We start from the raw sequence: 18612 nt of genomic DNA, 5'->3' as shown, positions 1-18612 counted from the left end.
ACCACATGAGGAACAATAAGCCCACAAATATATATAATAGGATCAATGCATAGATTTATTTTCTTATGAACTAATTTGGTTGAGCTTTAATGAGAATAATACTATTAAAGCCGTAATTGGGAATTAAAAGATCTTTAATTTGGGATTTATGGAACCAAATTTGATCTTTTTAAAATCAATAAACTGTAAGATGAAAATAGGTGAAATAAATTTATAAATTTTGGCTGGTTTATAGTAATTGTGTAATATAGTAAATTGAAAACCAGATTAGGTTTCAAAATATCGTAATTTATAATAAATTAAAATTTTAAAATATAATAAATGGCTTCTGAAGTCGATAATACTAACAAAGGCCAAAATTCGTCCCAAGAAAGGACCGATGAAGGAACTTCGGACTCCTCTCGGCAACAATGTATGAACCAAGAATGTTTCTACCAAGACGATACCCACTGCCCATGTTACATGTGTAATAATCACGGAGTGGACTCCAAATCAACACTTTCCGATGACGGATTCTCAGGAGTTGAGTTTGCGATAAGAACCTTTTGGAGAATTGCAAAAACACAAAACGATATCGAATCACCAACAGAAGGAAGCTCAAAAGGCTTTCATTATAGACTGCTGTTGCATCCGAGAGGAACAGCAGGAACGGATTCTGAGTCCAGTCATTTATCAGTATTTGTGGAGGCAGTAGTTCAGGACTGGTATCCGGAGTATTGGGTGTTCCCAAATGTAAGATTTGAACTGACAGTAGTCAATTTTAAGGATCCAAAGCAGTCGGTGACATCATGGGCACATTGGAGCTTTTCAAGCGATGCAACGTCGAGAGGATGGCAAAAGATGATATCCCATGCAAGACTAACTAAAGCAGCAGGCTTTATGGACGATGAAGGAACAGTAGTGATTAGAGGAAAGGCAGAACCTCCGTACTCATCTCTGTGGTCCAGATCAATACTGTACCAACCACAAATGATGTGGGAATATATACCAGATCGAGCACAGAGAGAGATTTGCTCAGAAATCTGCAACAAATTGGTAAACAATAGTAACCCTACCCCTAATCACACAACTGCTCCTGATAGTGAAGATGAAAATATCACAGATGTAATGTTGCTTAAGTGTTTAGACTCAGTGGTGCCGGCAATTACGCCAACATTAGATAGTGATTTTTTGGCATTAATGGTGCATATTTTATACCACCTGAGGGAGTTCAGAAGAAGCATCCTCATGTGGAACTATGACTTTGATACAGACGTGACTGAAGAGACAAGTATAATATTGGCGCTTCAGAGGGTTTTTGCATACATGTACCTATACCCACTAGCAGTTTCATGTAGAACGTATAAACTCTCAGCAGTTGATAACCCGAAAATATCCAAGTATTATTTGTACGAGTTGGTGCCAAAGTCGACTTACAAGTACAAACAACAATATTTGCAAATAAACAAAGATAATAGTAGTAATGGAGAAAGTTCTGAAAATAATCAGCCAGAAGATTGCCAATCAATGCACGATAGTCATGATCACCCAAGCATTAACTGCTGCTCATTCGATGGCGGAAGATACGAATGGGAAGTTAACAACCAGGAATCAAAAACTAATTCTACTAAAAATAAGGAAGAAAACGTAAAATTGGATAAAGGAGGATACAGACTTGTACCAGGAAGTTTGAGCCACAGTATAGGAGATAGACCGGATATATTTTCTAAACTATTGCCTCCACCACCAAACCTGAAACCAATATTGAAGGCAATGCATATGACGGACTTACAGACGATGGAGCCACAAGATCAAATTGTGAATTTACATTCAGAAATGTTCACGATGATTTTAAGAGATTTGGCATCCGCGAAGAAAGTTTTGAAACAGAGAAGAATAAAGTCAAACAGCAGTGAATCAATATCTTACCCACCAGATCCAGAAAAGAAGGAAGGAGAGAAGACAGTTCCATTATGTATGAGAGACCAAACGCTTTTAGAGTCAACATGTAAGTTTTTATTCTCAGGGTCCCCAGAAAATGAAAATTTGTTCCGTAAACCAAGTGTGGATGATATCTCCACAATTTACATAAGATGCAAACACTCAAACTCTTTACAAAAAGCATTAGAAGCTACCCCAAAGACAATGACCAGATACCCACAAGTGCTTTTCTTTTATCTTTACCCAACTAAGAATGCGAAGAAGGGAGAACTGTTTGACGTTCCGCTGAGGTTAGATTGCACATCAATAAAGTCCGCAGCAGCATACGATAACATGAGTGATGATAGTAGAAATACAAACAACTACGACGATTACGGAGTGTTTGAATGTTCGGAAGACGAAGATGATACCTTCGGAGAATTTGATAATGTTTGCGAAAAGGAACACACATCAGTAAAGTGGTATTCATTGTACGCTCTGATAATAAAGGAGGGAGATCTTAGATATGATGGACTAGGAAAGGGAACAAGTAGTTTTAACACACTTCTTTTAAGGCCAGAGGAGGACGGGCCTTGGTATAGAATGAGTGAAGGGAAGGTTGAAAAGTTGACAACGAAGATGGACTTCACAGAGTGGAAGTGCCATAGAGACTTCTTTTGTGTCTCAGCAGTTTACATAGCAGAAGACTACATAGATATGCTCCAAGTGGGAGAAGTGGACCTGATAGGGAACTTGAAACAGTGGAACCCGAAATTGTACTACGGAACGTTGACAGAATTGGGAGTATGTGAACAGGATATTCTACTGGCAATTAAATATAAAATGAATCATTCAAAGGCAGAAACTGATTCGAATAAATCCAGTGATACTTCAAGTAAGGATAATTCGGTGTCTAAAGACCTAAAGTTTAATAATCGATTTTTAAACCCTAAAGAACTTGGAAGGGAAGAAGATTTAATAGAAAAATTCGGGAAGGAAAATGTAGATTCAATTTACGATTTTGTCCACGTGAGAAGAATAGGCCAGAACCACCCAAGACTCTCGTCATGCTGTGAAATGCACGGATATAATCACACACTCCTAATGGGTCTGGATGAAAAGGAGAGAAGATTAAAGTATGAACTGTCTGTGGGCAAGAGAGATGTGATGAGGAGACTAAACAGACTGAAAACAATTGGACCTTTTGTGAACTGGCTTTTTAACGCATCTAAAGAAAACACGGCACTGTTAAACGGAATTATCCCCCCAGCGGACGGGAAGCTGTTGGTTAACTTTTTGCAGAAAAGAGAAAGGTTGTTCGAAGAGGAGTTTAGACACTTAATTTCAGAGATGTTCTTCAAGGAAATGGCAGAAAATCTAGCATCAAATGGAATTTATTCCTGGAATGGATCTTCGTGTTCATGTGGATGTCCGTGTAAAACATGCCTCAACAAGCCGGCAATGTTGTTGACGCAGAACGGAAGGTTCCCAGGAGAAGGGCTTAAAGTTTATCTGTCAGAACCAGCAACAATACTTTTCAGGAACATCCAGATACTGAGGTGTCACCTGGAGTACTTTTGCAAAGATTGCAGAAACCTGACACTCCAGTTCCAAGCAAAGAGAATGAACAAGACGCAGGAAAAGAAACAAGAAGTTGAAGTCCAGCCAATACAGCACCTGCTGGAAGGAACACAACTGCAGCTCCAGTACCAACAGTACCTGAGTAATATTCAGAATAATGGATCAAGCACAAGTTCGCAACAGAACCCAGATGATATAGTGTCCCACAAGCTGGTCAAGTATGAGTTTGATTCACACCCGACACTTCAGCAGATATTGAACCCACACAAGTTTGAAGCAGGAGATAAGGGAAGCGAGATGTCACAGTTCAAGTCAACTTCAGAGAGATCAGCACTGTTTTTGATTGAGTGCATATGGGACGCATGTGTAAGGTACACAATGGACTGTAGAACCATCCTATTCCTCAAAGCATGCTCAATTGAGAATTTTAATAAGGGGTCAACAAGTCCCTCGGGTTCAGGCGGCTTTAGAAACATGTTAATTCCTCCAGGAGCACACTGTAAGGATCTGTTTGTGTTTGACGGAACACTGGGAAGTTGCTCAGAGTTGTTGGAGCATGAAGATATGAACCATTTTGACACCAAGTATGACCTATCACCGAAGGATGAGCTGGATATCATGAAGCACTTTAGCAAGAAATACAAAATTCCATCTGTCGCTGACATGAGAAACTATTTGAGAAGGTGCCATGTACTAGTATACCCGCTTATAAGACCGCATGAACTCTTGAGGAGTTATCTGGAGCGTAGATATAAGATAAACTTTGTGGAAGAGGTTGAAAAGCTGGGGTACAACGTTGTTTGGAATGAAGAGGCATTTAATCAAAAGGCTAGTTTGTCAGATTTGTCGGATTCTGAGTTGAAATTATATGGAATTCACAATATTAACACAGACTCCTTTAAAGGGATAGGACATTATCTGTGTAATATCTATGAGAACTTGTTGACAAAAATGTTGGTACACATGCAGGATGTGGATAAGCAAATCTATCCAAACTGTTTTGACTACGTATACACAGTGGGAGACATAGCAAAGATAGTCCAAGCGATCAAGTACGAGTGTGATAAGACGTTGGGCGCAGCTAAAGACTTCGCAAGCACAACTAGTGAACCCCTAGGTGAACCGGGGTCAAACGGCACTGAGAATCTCAAGTGTGGAAACTCATGCGGGAATATAAACAGTAATATGCACTTGTGTTCACACGAGGGATGTGTATGTTTGGGTCATGAATGCAGGTATAATTTCGGATACACGGGATACATACTCCCGTTCTGGATAGCTAACGAGATGGCAGACCTGTCAATGTTCACAAATTCACAACTCCAGGCATATAACGAGTCACTGATTGAGGACCTTTCAGAACTATGTTTAAAGTCAGATGACAAGAAAAAGAAGAAAGTAAAGCCAAGGAAACAGACACTGGAGAAGGTTACGTGCATAATACCACCACTGGACGTCAAGCTGAAACAAATATCATTTGATCAGTTTTTGGCATATAAAAGTGATCCGACGTTATTTATGAACCCAAATACGGTGGCAAGGTTCTATTATAAAAGAGACGGCTTCCTAGAAAAACAAAGATTCCCACAACTCCACAATAACGCGAACCCCTACAAGCATAGCCTAAACACGTCGTTGAGTTACCTGACAATACTAAACTTTAATAATCAGAAAAAAGGTTCAGGGCCAAATTCACCAACAAGCAGATCAGAACAAGTGAATAACTTGCCTGACGATGAGAAAGTAATTGATAAGTTAAAGCTTAGTAAGGAAAAGGATAATTCAGACGTCAGTCTGGAAGATGGTGATTCAGGAAGACCAAGAGTAGTAACAAACTTCAATATAGATAATAATGAGTCTGAATCGAATAAGGTGAAAAACTCTATTGAAATAGGAATATTGACAACACATGACTTGTTTGGACTGGAAGGGTTCTCGTGTGAGACGAAGGTGGTTCCAACAAAAAGACTGTTTGTAAACTATAAATACAATGGATCTCCTACAAAAGTGTGTCATCTGTACTGGGCAATAAGGAAGTTGATAAGCGCACAAATGTCAGACGAGTTGTTAACGTTAGGGTCAAATAAGCCAAAGAAAAAATCAAAGTGTATATGTGATAATGAATGTCCATACGAAAATGAATGCCCAATAAAGCAGTCATGGAGGCCATGTGCAGGAGATTGTTTCATGCTTTATGCACTCAAAAATGACATACATTCGCTTAGAATAGGGAAGAAATTTGTGTACATGCAGCCTGGAATGGACTTGAGCTATTACTTAAACCCAGATAAGGCAAGAGGACCGGACATCACGGTACTTATTAGTGGCGGTCCTTCATCGTTTTATCTAAACGGAGCAAGTACATGGTTTCCACTCCAGGATGATTCAGATTACCCACTGCTCATATTCAAGTGGATGTGTGTGGATACAGTAGACCTGGTGTGTCTGGGAGCAATTGTCTGTGACTCTAAAAAGCAACTCCAGCAGTACATATTTGAGTGGCTGCTGCCAATAATCAAGGAGTTGGGATACCTACCATCAAATGAAACAGGAAAAGACGGAAGCAACCAGGGTAATTGGACCAATAAGGATGAGGATGTGGATAGGTATCAGGTCCTAGAAGAATGCTCAGTAAGGAGTGTCCAGAATGTGCGTAGATGGAGTTGCGCGATAAAGAAGATTAATAAGAGATCAGGAGATGTAATTATAACACAACTTAAGAGAACGGTAGACTCCCCAGCAACAATGAGGTTTAAGGAGTCAGTGTTATTTATGAACTTGGTCAAGGAACTTACTGAACTTGAAGCTCTTGAATTGCTACCCGAAACTAACAACTTCTACAGTGACACATGGTCTAAGCCAGAAGAGGATCAGCCGGATTTGGTTAACAAACTGTCCAAGAAGAAGAAGAGAAAGTCAACGAAGTCTGCGATACCCTCTAATAAAAAGAGCACCTTCTCAAAAAGAGTGCAACCGGCACAAATCGATGACGAAGACATTGCCGATTATAAAAATGAAGATAGTGGACCTGTTACGAGTTCAGTGGATGTTATTGAACATAGAGAAAGAGATTCAGATCAAGAAATTCAACCCACTAAAGATAAAAAAGAAAAGGTTAAAGATGATGAAGATGAGTCCTATTTCGGAAAAGATAAGCGAGACGCGTATTCAATGATGAAACAGTCCCTCGACGAAAACTTGGATGATTTATTAGAAATTGAAAAGAAGGAGCATTTGGAGCATATTCTAGATGAGTTAACAGAAAGTGATAAGGAGCCACATGACATGAACCAGCTAATGACAGATTTCAAGGACTTAGACCATCTGGAAGATAAAGATTATCTGAGAAGTGTAGATGATATGTCTAAGTTGCGCATGGAAGATAGTGATAGAGATTACTTTACATCTAGTGAGAACAGAGAATCATTTGACCTTCACTCGAGTGTTGATAAGACCCCAGAAGATACACAAGATGACATTGTTGTATTGGTTAAAGAGGGACAGTTTAGGAGAATTCTAGATTTATGTCCAACATTGGGACTTGAGAAGGTGTGTGAAGAAGTGGCCACAATGTTTGAAAATGAACTGAAGAGGGATTTTGTTCAATTGGGAAAGAGATTAAAAAATCTGCTCAAGTTGGTAAAGATGTTGTACACCAGAATAAGTAGACCTGAACCAGTAAGAGAAATGGTAAAGAAAATACATGAAACACATTCCCTAAAGGCCAGCTTCTTATTATCACACTTACTTTTGGACTATAATCCTACAATACCATTGATGGATGACGTGTTCGATTATGTCTTAGAGGATGTTCTAAAGTACAGTTATTATTTGTTTACTGACAAGAATGAGTACATCAGGACTTTACTCCACCAGATGGTTAACTCGCTTTACAAAAACGCCAAGATTACCTATAAATTCGATTCCTCACAGCTGTTTTTAATATATGTTGTTGCCAACACCAAGATTGAATTCCCGGAAATTAAAACCCAGATGAAACCCACCACGAAACATGAGTCTGAACCAGATCATGTAGAATATGAAAAACAATTATCTGACGAGAACCCGGAAACTGCAGACAGTGAAGAGTTGGGTGAAAACAACGTCAGAACCCTTTTACAAAAGAAGATGGACTTTGTTCAAAGGAGAACGATCAAGGAAACATTTTTGTTTAACTTTGAAGATAACGAAGAACTCGTAACTACTCCGATGTTGGAGTGGTTAGATGATGAAATTGAGCAGTTTGAAAGACTCTTTCTTCAGCAGCTCAAGGTGTGGTGGAATACCCGCCAGGTGATTCTGGACAAAATCAAGTCTAACATTCATGCAACTTCGGGTAGATTTAAAGACTCGTTGGTAATCCACATTAACAACAGTGTGAAACCACACACCTCAGGTAGAGATAATTACAATTATAAGTATGGGAAGGATGAACTGTATCTGGATCTCTATGAGTTCAGAATCCTCTTGTATTTTGTTGAAAATTACCCAGAAATAACTCTTTGTTTCAATAAGGACTCTATTACACTCTATTTTAGCGGGAAGATTGACAAGAAATCCTTTCTAAGATCAATAAAGGAGTCTAGACAGTTTTTCGGCACCAAGAACACTATTAGATCAATTCCAAACCTTCCAATTGAACACACTGACACTGCTACCACCACTGCCAGTCTCATGGACATGCAGCTTAATAACAACAAGACTGCTTTGCTTTTGCTTTCTATCAAGTACTCTAGTTTTTCTCAACAGGTTGATTCACAGTTTTTAAAATCTATTTCTTCGTATAAGACTTACCGGTCTTTTAACATTCCTCCTCCGCCGAGCAGTTCCGCCAGCTTGGTTCAGGATTCAGTTTAGTAGAATTTTTCACCCAATCCCATTACTACTTTATCAATTTATTAAATTTTACACTTCATACTAAACTAGTTGGTTCATATTTGTATATATATTTGTTGTATATTTGTTACATACACACCTTCAATATACATTGTCAGTATCTGGATACATAATACAAAATACATATAAATACAAAATACAAATACATTAATAAATCAATATACATATAGAAAATACATGTACATTAACTATTGTTGATATTAGCGTTTAGATGAATTAGGTATGAAGTGTAAATCAAATTTTACTTAAGCAGAAGAAGCGATGGGTTCTCTATAAACTTCTTAATAGTGTTCAAAAAAGTAACGGCGTCCCTGCCGTCAATAAGTCTGTGGTCATAGGTCAAAGCGACGTTCATAACAGGTCTTATTACTATGTTGTCATCACGAACAACTGGACGTTTAGTAATTGCATGCATCCCTAAAAAGATAAGACAAAATGCATATTTAAAATGTGAATAATAGTTTTATTACCTAGAATCGAAGATTGAGGAGGGTTGATTATTGGAGTGCTCAAGAGACTGCCGTAAACGCCACCTAAAGTAATTTAGATCCAAAAACAGTACCGTTAGAGATAGTGAAAGTGCCGCCAGTCATGTCCTCGATGGTGATAGAGCCCTCCCTGGCCTTCTTAGCCATCTCCAGAAGTGACTAAGAAATTATTATATAAATTTATGGAAATGTTATTGTAAAAAATTGGAAATTTCCTAATTTTAATAAAGCTTACAAGTTCAAGTTCTTCCCAATTCTTAAATTCACAGTTTCTTATCACCGGGACTAATAATCCCGTGGGAGTGGCAACAGCGACTGAAATGTCGACATAGTTCTTTGTAACCATTTCATTCCCCTCAATATCTGTAAAAATTATGTTTATAGTTAAATTTAAGGATTAATGGTTAATTTTAAAGGATTAATAGGTAATGAATTACATGAATTCATAATTGGCATCTTTAAGAGCGCAAGTGTTGATGCACGCATGAAGGCAGAGACGAATCCAAGTTTGCATGAAACTTCGCCAGACTCATTTAGCATCTTCCTGACCTTCGTTAACTCACTCATGTCACACTCGTTGAATGTTGTTAACATAACATTCTCAGTCTGAGCATGTTTAAGGCGTTCGGCAATCCTCATACGCATCCTGGTCAGGGGGACCTAAAATCGTTTATTTTATAAAAAACGTACTCTAGTTTCAGGTTCTAAATCAGAAGATGGGACTTGAGTTGGTGGAACCATACTCAAAGAAGAAGCCTTTTCAAGTGGTGGTAGTGGTTTAGATTGTACAGGAGTGGGTGGTTTGACTTGAGAAGAAGATACTGGCTTTGAATCTGACGGTTTAGGGGGTTCAGGAGACTTTGGTTCAGGTTTACTAGGAGCAGGAGTAGGTGGTTTATCTTCAGTTTTCTTTTCTGGCGGTTTGTCAGAAGGTTTGCCAGCCAAATCAATTTCGACAAGTGGCTTTCCAACCAGGATTGTATCTCCTGCATGAATTTAGAATATTAATAAACAAACCCGTATTCGAAAAAGTCTTGGTTAGAACTCCAGAAAATGGAGAGTTAACATCGACTGAGACCTTATCGGTCTCCACAACAGCTATTAGATCATCAACGTTTAAGTAATCTCCAACTGAAACGGCCCACTTGGTCAGGGTACCCTCACTAATAGAATCACCCAGAGTAGGAACATTAATAACCTTTAGATCTAAAGAATTATTTTATTTAAGTTAAAATACCTTTTGAAAAGTAACGATTGCCGATAAGCTTCAAAGGATTAAAATCAGAACTTTTTGATAAAACAAAACAATTGGTATATCTCGTACTAGGGTCTGTAAAGGCGGATTTACAGGTTGGAAGGACAGAATAGAATCTAGAAAATTTTTTATTTCTGGCAAAACTGTTAAGGTATCTATGAAAACGAAGACAGAATCTAATATTATGTGCCATTGGATTAAAAATTACATATAATGAAGATATAATGAAGGAATTGTGTTATTCATAATCTACAAAAAAATACAATATAATAAAATTATACTTTAAATTGATAGTGTGTAATTAAATAGAAATTATATTATCTAAATTAACTATGGGGAATTAAAATATTTTTTTCTAGCCAATTTTAATAATTTATCAATTGAAATAATTAAATTACCCTTAATTGTGAGATTATATTAACAATAAATTGGACCCTATGAGATATATAAGTATAAACTCTTTAAATTTCAACGTAGATAAGTACAATTACCAGAATAATAACCAAAAACACATTAAACATATATTTTCGTTTAAAATTTATCTAGTTTATATAGAATTTTATTTAAAATTTCAATTATTTACTGAGTTTGCTCCATTAAATATAATTATTGTTTTTTCAAGTTTTTTGAATTAGTGATCTTAAAAATTGATATATTCTATATGTTCATAACATTGTTAGATACTGAATATATGATATAATCTTCTAGTAAGTGATTTTGGTTCATTTATTATATTACACATTCCCCAACATCAATGGAATCTATTTAATCACAAAAATAAGATTTTAGCTATTCGATACACCAATAATTTTCCCATTATTTATTTATTTTGAAATGAACGCCATTTTAAAAACACTGTACATATTATTTTCTTGTTTTTTAGTAGAATCTCAAGGAGTGTACACAAGAAATAAATACGACAATTCAGAACAACTGAACTACTTGTCCAGTTTTTTCAAGTCATTTAATCACATTTTTTCCAAAAGACTTATTCCTGAACAGTTAGACCACCTCATTCACTCCTATTTGAGGACCGATTTCGAAGATAGAAATGAATTCAATCCAGTGATCTTTTACACAGGGAACGAAAACCAACCTTCCTCATCCGAATCTGAAGGTTTAAACAATGGATCCTCGGATAACTCAATTGCAGAGTGTCTTTTATCAGAAGATGAGAACTTTTCTCAAGTTGTCCAGAAGTTCTACATGCCCTTGAAAGATGCAGGGTCATTTGCAAAGAATTTTAACTCAAAAGTTGAAGTTTTGGGAAACAGTCAAGAACGTTTCAAGGTTTTGAACCTGGAAGGAAGGGATCCAGAATCTGATGTTTCTCGAGTGATGAAAAAGATGAACATTAAATGTACCGCAGTACGTGCAGATAGTATTTCAGAAACATGTAAGGCATGTCTGTATTTTGAAGAAATAGTCTTGAAAAGACACTTTAGATACGGCCATATGGTGGATTGCGGTGTGATGGAGTGTATGAACGGCTATGATAAGAAGCTAACCAACAGCCCTAGTAAGGGTTATTTCTTTAACGACTTTGTAAAGTACCATCCAATCTGTATCACCTAATAATAAGAACATATAAATATATTATTTATTTTATTATTTACTACTCATGCGTATATTTTTAATGATTTCTAGAAATGATGGCAAGATGGCATGTATATATAAATAAATATATTAATACATTTACTCATCTATGTTACAAATAGGACAAGAAACAGGGGCACATTTCTCATGAAACGAGTGACTGCACCAAAAAACTATAATGGGATCTTTTCTGAAATATGATAAGTCTCTAGAAATCGACTGAATGAGGGAAGGATATTGGCCAAAACTACTTGATGAACTGAAAGTCTTTGAACCCTTGGTCTTCTTAGTGACTAGGGTACTAAGCCTATCATTGTATACTTTGTTAACTGAAGTGTTTTCTGAGGAACCAGGAACATTAGTCTTCATGCCTTGAATGGGGACCTGAGTTATTAATCCGATTTGCTCCTCAAGGTTTGAAATCTTAAAATCTTCATAATAAAATGGTTTCTGGCCTCTATGTTTATCTTTATACATGATTTCAGGGTCATGATTCAAGTTGAAAATAAGGCTTTTATTACAAACTTGGCATATTAAATTTCGGTTAATCTTAGGACCTCTGCCAATGGTGTTAATCACTACGCCTCTATTGTTAAAAATCTGTGTTGATCTAAACTCCTTGTTCATTATTGTTTTAGACATCGTCGAGGCACTGTTTGCTATATAAGTCTGCAGTTGAAAATCTGACAATAAGTTATGAAGAGGTTTCTTGAATATTTCTAGACTTGTGTCATACTTTGTAATCTCTCTCAAAGCATTTGGAAACTTCACGTACTTTAAAACTCCCACTGAGAATATTTCCTCAACCAACCTTTTCAATTCTTCTTCCTTATTAATATCATAAGGTTTTTCTTCAGATCCATTAATTTTAACAGCATCGTTGTTTAAACCCTCTTTAGGTTCAACTCCACTTTTGGGTTCGTCAGATTTTAATGACTGAATCAACGATTTCAACATTGTGAACCACATTCTTTCTATTATTTCATACGAGAGTTGGTTTTCATACTCCTGACATATGCTTTGGGCGGTCTTAATTAGTGTTGAACATACCCTCAGGTCTTTACTAATATTGTTAGAGAACGACAGAACCAGAAGACGAACTGCGGCCTCAAGGTTTCCAGCTCGAAGGAGAAGATAAATTACTGCATCCTCAATGTTATTCTGTTTACATATCTTCAAACAGTAGGTAATATTTAGGCTTTTCTGTCTCTTGAGGAAATTAGACACGTTAGCCTTGTCGTGTATGCTCAGAAGGTTCAGGTAACGGTTAAAGTAAGAATTTGGAAATTGTAGCATATTTCCACTAGTTGACTTTGACTTTAGGAGTGCGTCTAACACTAGTAGTTGGAGGTCAGGTAGTTTTTCCAGTGTGTTTAGTATGGTCTCAGGTGATGTTTCCAGTGTGGCGTCTAATGTTTTAATAATATCCATAAGGGAGAATATCTGTATCAAAAGATTGGTTACTTTATTTAAGTCTAGCTTGATTAGAATTGTCAAATTTTTCATTACTGCTCCTACGAAATTCTTTCTGATTGTCGAATCCAAGAGAAGCAGGTGCTCAACGTTCTCAGGGAAGGCCTGGGGACTCGACCTTATGTATTCAATGCATTTATCAAGAAATGTGAAGATGTTTTCCTCTCTGTTTAGTGCATCGTATTCTTTGATTATTCCGTCAAAATCCCCTGTAATTTGATAGAAGAAGAACCTTAGTGAGAAACTAGTAAAGCTTATGAACTCCTTGCACATTCTCACCAGCTGGGTGAACTCCAGGTTATTCCACAAATCAGATTTCGATGTTAGTTTTGAAGATATTGAATATATAAAGTTTCTCAGAAATGTGAATACAACCTTATCAACTGATAATGGAGTTACAATCATCACGCATTCCTGGTCAAAGACTGGGTTACTTCTGTAAAACACATCCTGGAAGTAAGTGATGTTAAAGTAGCCTTCTTGGTCTATCAGATCCTTGGAATAATCTACTTCAACCTTCAAATCAGGGTTATAGTCCAGAAATTCATTCTTCAGCTTCAACAACTTATATATTGAGAGGATCGAGGTGTTTAAATTTAGGTAAAAAGATTCCGTACTAGAAGACACAGTGAGAAAGAGAAATGACAACATCTTCAAAATCATGTTAGCGGATCCGGACCCAAACAGTTCCTCTAATTTATAAACACAAGAAACCACAACATTGAGGATAAAATTAAATGTGGCCATTTTAGTCCCTATCTCTGTGTAGTAATTTTCGAACTTATCTGAGCAATTGAACAGGTTTTCTAAACAGACAAAGAACAGCCTTGGGGATATAGACAGGAGCTTAAATATCACTGAAGATTCTGGTTCTTTAAAATCATATTCAAACTGCTGTGATTCTATCTCATCAAAGTGTATAGTTACAGGATCGTAAACTAGTGTGTTCCTGGCATAAATTGGTCTAGAGTCTATTGGGAAGGTTGGTTTAAAGACTTCAGTGGATGTGAGATATGAGATTATGTTACAGTAACTGCTAGTATCGATGGTCTCAGTGAGTCCACAGTTCTCGAATGTAAGAAATGACTCCAGTGTCAAAAACAACACCTGAACAACAAACAAATTCTCTGACAACTTTAATGGGAGTGTAACTTCCGATTTCGAAATGCCACTATTTAATTCATTTTCTTCATTTTTTAAACTACTAATATCACTCTCAAATTCATCTGAATCCTCTTCTTCACAATTAACCTGCGTATCTGGGTTGTCTGGTTCTGTTTCTGTTTCGTCAGCTTCTATGGTTTTACTAGACTCATTCTCATTTTCTGAAATAACACTCATTTGTGTTTTCAGTTCATTGCACTTGTTATATGCGTGAGTTATTATTATGTCTAAGACATTGGAGTAGTCGTCCAGCACCACCGACTGACAATAAATTAGACAGTGCCATGAAAAATGCCTGCTGAGTCTATTTATTGCCTTGTTAGTTTCCGTTATAACATTATTCTTAAAGCAGTAAAACTGGATCTTACAAAGATTATTACAAATAATATGGTATGAGAGGAGTCTATGGTCAAATTTAAACTTCTTAAATAAGTAACCCAAATCGCCATAATCAATGTTTTCAACCAATTTTTGTATCAAATTGCAAACCTCTAACTTACTAATATCACACTTTTCACAATTATTGTACGTTTTACTTTTAAGATTTATTGCGAAGTTGGGATTAATAACTTGGTTAAGGTATAGTATTTCATCTTCCAGGTAGTAGTGATCCTCCAAAAAGTGAGTGTACATACTATCCAAGACATTTTCGTATGTTTTGCATATGCTTTCTATGATTTGAGAGTTGAGGAACTCCAATCCAATCCTGGTGTTGTGTACATTTAGAAGTATATATTTTACAAAAACATGTTCAAGGTCAATTGTTGCAAAACACCTGAATATCAAATCATTCAACGGCTCGTAAAGCCTCGAGGAAACACAGATGTCTATCATTGAACAACACAAAGTATTAATCTGGTCATAAACGTCAGTTTTAACCTTTGTGTTCCAGTAATCTTCCTTTGGTGCCTCTGAATCCAAATTAAGTAAATTTGTAGAGATATTTTGCGTTTCGTTAACCAACTTTGACAGCTTTATTATGTGGGCTGACGACTGGTGCAGAATATATAAAATAAGCTGGCTCAAGTTATTTTTAAATGCTCTGAAGTCAAATAATCCTGGTATCCACTCTTCTGACAAAGCGTATATTATTGAAAGTGCCTCACAGAACATCTTTGATGCTGACAGTTCCCCTATCACCTTTATCCAGGAGTTGATTTCAATTCCGAGAACTCCATTTGGGACTAGTATGAGGATGCTGAAGTTTTTCAGCTCAAATGAGGATGTATGTTTCTTTCCTTGAAATAGGTCAGAAACGAGGTTAGAAAACTTCTTGTACCCCTTAGCCACCATTTTAACTGTCTTTGAAAACACTGTAATCGTCGACAGGATACTCGGCTGTAGTAGCCAGAGTGGATCAAAGACATCGATCCCCAGCTCCATTTTAGTACTTAAATCAGTTAAATCAAGACTCCTTATAATGTCATAATACATTTGAAGTGTGTTTAAATTAATTTGTACTATGTGTAGTGTATTTGTTGAATCCACTATTGCAAGTATCAGTCTCGTCACTATCCTTATACATCGTATTGGATTTCTAAACTGTATTGTTCCCATATTAGAAACATTCATGCTAGGAACTCCTTTCACCGTTTGCAGATTACACTGAATAAATCTGATTTGATTTCCCATCGAAATTAGTAACAGAGGTTTGATATTCTTCTTTCCGGTATTGAATATCATCCATGTTACGCTGGGTGTTTGGTTAAAGTCAGCGCTCACATTCCTGTTAAGTTTGTCCAAGGAAACATTGATTATTATGGATAATCTTGGCCTGGTTGAGAAGACAAGGCATGTTTTAAGTGTCAGTATTGCACAAATTCCACCCACGTCTCCTCCTGTGATAAATTTTGCCTGAGGGTTCGAGGATAGACACACTATATCCACAACTTGGTCATTTTCCAACCTTTCATTCAAGGATTGTAAATAATTTACATTTAAGTTGTGAGATAGCACATTTTTTGAGTACGTCAGTATTGCTATACTCTTTAAGTTTGAACAAATGATTTCTTCGTATGACTCTGCGAATGTGAACTTGCAGTTTAACACGGAGTCGTTGAAAACATCCGTAGAGCATAGTGTTTGTGAGCTTGTCTTTTTAATTCCACCAAATGCTGAGGATACTGCGTCTGCCATTAATCCAAATGTTCTACTATCTGCATTTTTTGAGTCTCCTGTCTCAGCTTTCAATGAAGAATGACCTTTAGGTGGCCTTGTTACCTTAAAGTTCTGCAGTAATTTAACCGTTCCATCACTATATCCTACTGTGATCCAACTAGTATTTGGCAGAATATCGAGTGACGTTACTGACACTCCTTTCTCCGAATCGATTTCATACCAGTTAAGTGGGTCTATAGACGAGTCCAATCCATCGTATTCATTGTAGGAGCAAAACTTCCGTTCCGAATTGTAGAGTGAGAACTCAGAGATGAAAACTGATCCGCACATAGTCCCAAATATTATTAAATCACTACTTGTACATACGCATGTTGGAGTTAAAAGTTTCCCTGGTGATTTTGTTGAACGATTTATAGATGAGTCATCAATTGAGTAAAACCTAAACAAAGTTAAATGACTAAAATTACCTGTCTTCAAATATCTTTAACAACTCTAATGATGTGGTCAGCTTATGTCTACACCTTATGCTAAGCTTGGTATTGTGTGAATCATCTATTAAGGTTGTAGATGGTAGGGATAGTGCCTTCAAATAATCTTTAGAGATATCTGGGATCAGTCTTTCCAGTGTACCTGAATCATCTGTAGAGTTAAATTTAGATGATTCTTCATGGTAGTTATTTAATTTGTTTCTATATTCTCTTAATTTATTAATTAAATGTAGCTTATGTTTGTTATCCCATTCTGAGAGTTGCATTTGTACGCAATGTTCCACTGCGTTGAAAAGATCTCCACAATTTTTAATGGAGTATTTTACTAATTTATTATCTATTTTACATTGGCAAATATTTACATCGTGTTGGTTTGATTTTCCAGAAGATTCAATTTTCGACTGTTTTGCGATATTAACTGGCTCAGACAAATCAAAATTAGTTTCAAATTTCGAAGTTACCTTGCCGTCAGAAGTACTGAAATTTGATATAAATTGTCAAAACGTACCTTAACGACAAAGAGGTGATGGTATTATCTATAGGCAATGTTGAAATTGAATCATTGTTAAAACTTTCATCAGTTAACAGGCCAGAGGCCTCTTCGGAGCCATTAGTGATTTTATCCTTGTTTAATTGGTTGTTGGAGGTTGAGGAATCATTGAGGTCGAGTGAATCAGAATCATTTGACAGTTCCTCGTGAACTAGTTTGTTGTATATTTCATTGTAATCAATATCTTTATTGATATGTTCATTTTTAATGGATTCTCTAGCCTGGTTATTTGGATTTGAATCAACATCATCATCCGATTCTTCCAAAAACTCCAAAAATTCTTCCAAATTCATTCAAAAGTCAATCCATTCATATTTTAAATTTTTTATTCTTATATAGTGTATTTTATATTCAAACATTTGAGATAATAGTTACAAAATTACAAATAATAATCTAAGGTTGAACAGTTCAATAAATAAAAATTTTATGGTACAGACACATTTTATTTGACTTAAAAATAATTAAAAAATAATTACAATTGAAATTGTAAATGAATGTGTAAAGTTTAAGAGTAAATAATTTAGAAAATAGTGACCTGATAGTTAGTTTTAATTACATAATTTATTTATTGTTTTCTGGCAATCTGTATTATTCTACTCTTTTAAGTTATTTTTTTCAAGTAAATTTAGATTGTTACTGGAAATATTTTGAATTTATCCGATGTATGTGATTATTGGTTAATTTTAGGAATTTATATAAATTATTTTTGAAAAAAATATTTATAAATAATTATAGGTTAGTTATCTACGTAAATAGGAGTTATTTCTCCTTTTTTATTTACCGACCATAGCAGTACTCAAGTTTTCTTATTTAAACTTTTTGCTGATTCCTTCTAATTTTTATCAGAACGTAAATTTTGTTTGACATCGTATTATTTAAACCTGTTAAAATTTGATATTTCCCCCCTTAATTATTGGAAGGTCACATTTCGTATTTGAGCCAACCCTATATCATTATCGATTTTATTATTTAAAATGATTTTTATTTTAATTCTTTTAATCAGAATGATTTAGACTTTAAAATGATTCAAACAAAATTAATATTAGTTTAAAATACTTAAATTATACAATTTTGGACTATTATTTGCTGATGGGTGTACATCTG

General features: G+C 35.9%; 4 protein-coding genes across 4 annotated transcripts; 2 read left to right on the top strand and 2 right to left on the bottom strand.

Moving 5' to 3' along the window:
- Window positions 1-73: 73 nt before the first annotated feature.
- On the top strand, window positions 74-8386 carry TpMuguga_01g00263 (MATH domain protein). The gene has a single exon (XM_061304959.1). It carries the CDS (start codon window positions 322-324, stop codon window positions 8335-8337), a length of 8016 nt encoding a protein of 2671 aa, XP_061161535.1. The 5' UTR covers window positions 74-321; the 3' UTR covers window positions 8338-8386.
- A 174-nt stretch (window positions 8387-8560) lies between these two features.
- On the bottom strand, window positions 8561-10431 carry KGD2 (dihydrolipoyllysine-residue succinyltransferase). Its single transcript, XM_760696.2, has 8 exons — window positions 10102-10431; window positions 9882-10070; window positions 9555-9850; window positions 9302-9524; window positions 9100-9227; window positions 8939-9023; window positions 8847-8909; window positions 8561-8793 (listed from the first exon to the last, which is right to left on the bottom strand). Exons 1-8 carry the CDS (start codon window positions 10310-10312, stop codon window positions 8618-8620), a joined length of 1371 nt encoding a protein of 456 aa, XP_765789.1. The 5' UTR covers window positions 10313-10431; the 3' UTR covers window positions 8561-8617.
- A 437-nt stretch (window positions 10432-10868) lies between these two features.
- Window positions 10869-11727, top strand: TpMuguga_01g00261 (uncharacterized protein). Its single transcript, XM_760695.2, has one exon. It carries the CDS (start codon window positions 10954-10956, stop codon window positions 11692-11694), a length of 741 nt encoding a protein of 246 aa, XP_765788.1. The 5' UTR covers window positions 10869-10953; the 3' UTR covers window positions 11695-11727.
- Window positions 11728-11814: 87 nt separating this feature from the next.
- TpMuguga_01g02275 (uncharacterized protein) lies at window positions 11815-17801 on the bottom strand (the record flags this gene model as incomplete). The annotated part of the gene is made up of 3 exons (XM_760693.2): window positions 11815-16909; window positions 16938-17435; window positions 17467-17801. The coding sequence occupies 3 exons, from the start codon at window positions 17799-17801 to the stop codon at window positions 11815-11817; spliced, it is 5928 nt and encodes a 1975-aa protein (XP_765786.2).
- Window positions 17802-18612: the final 811 nt, after the last annotated feature.

This window comes from Theileria parva, chromosome 1 (genome assembly GCF_000165365.1).
Source record: "Theileria parva strain Muguga chromosome 1, complete sequence, whole genome shotgun sequence".
NCBI lineage: Eukaryota > Apicomplexa > Aconoidasida > Piroplasmida > Theileriidae > Theileria > Theileria parva.
Note: the sequence above shows the minus strand (reverse complement) of the source record. Positions and strands in the feature narration are given on the sequence as shown.

Bases quoted from the DNA above. Each gene is read 5' to 3' on its own strand.
- TpMuguga_01g00261 (XM_760695.2), top strand. From the start codon at position 10,954: ATGAACGCCATTTTAAAAACACTGTACATATTATTTTCTTGTTTTTTA.
- KGD2 (XM_760696.2), bottom strand. From the start codon at position 10,312: ATGGCACATAATATTAGATTCTGTCTTCGTTTTCATAGATACCTTAAC. The intron at 9,851-9,881 runs GTTTGTTTATTA...AAATTCATGCAG, and splicing joins CAAGACTTTTTCGAATACGG to GAGATACAATCCTGGTTGGA. The intron at 9,024-9,099 runs GTAAGCTTTATT...ATAATTTCTTAG, and splicing joins ATTGGGAAGAACTTGAACTT to TCACTTCTGGAGATGGCTAA.
- TpMuguga_01g00263 (XM_061304959.1), top strand. From the start codon at position 322: ATGGCTTCTGAAGTCGATAATACTAACAAAGGCCAAAATTCGTCCCAA.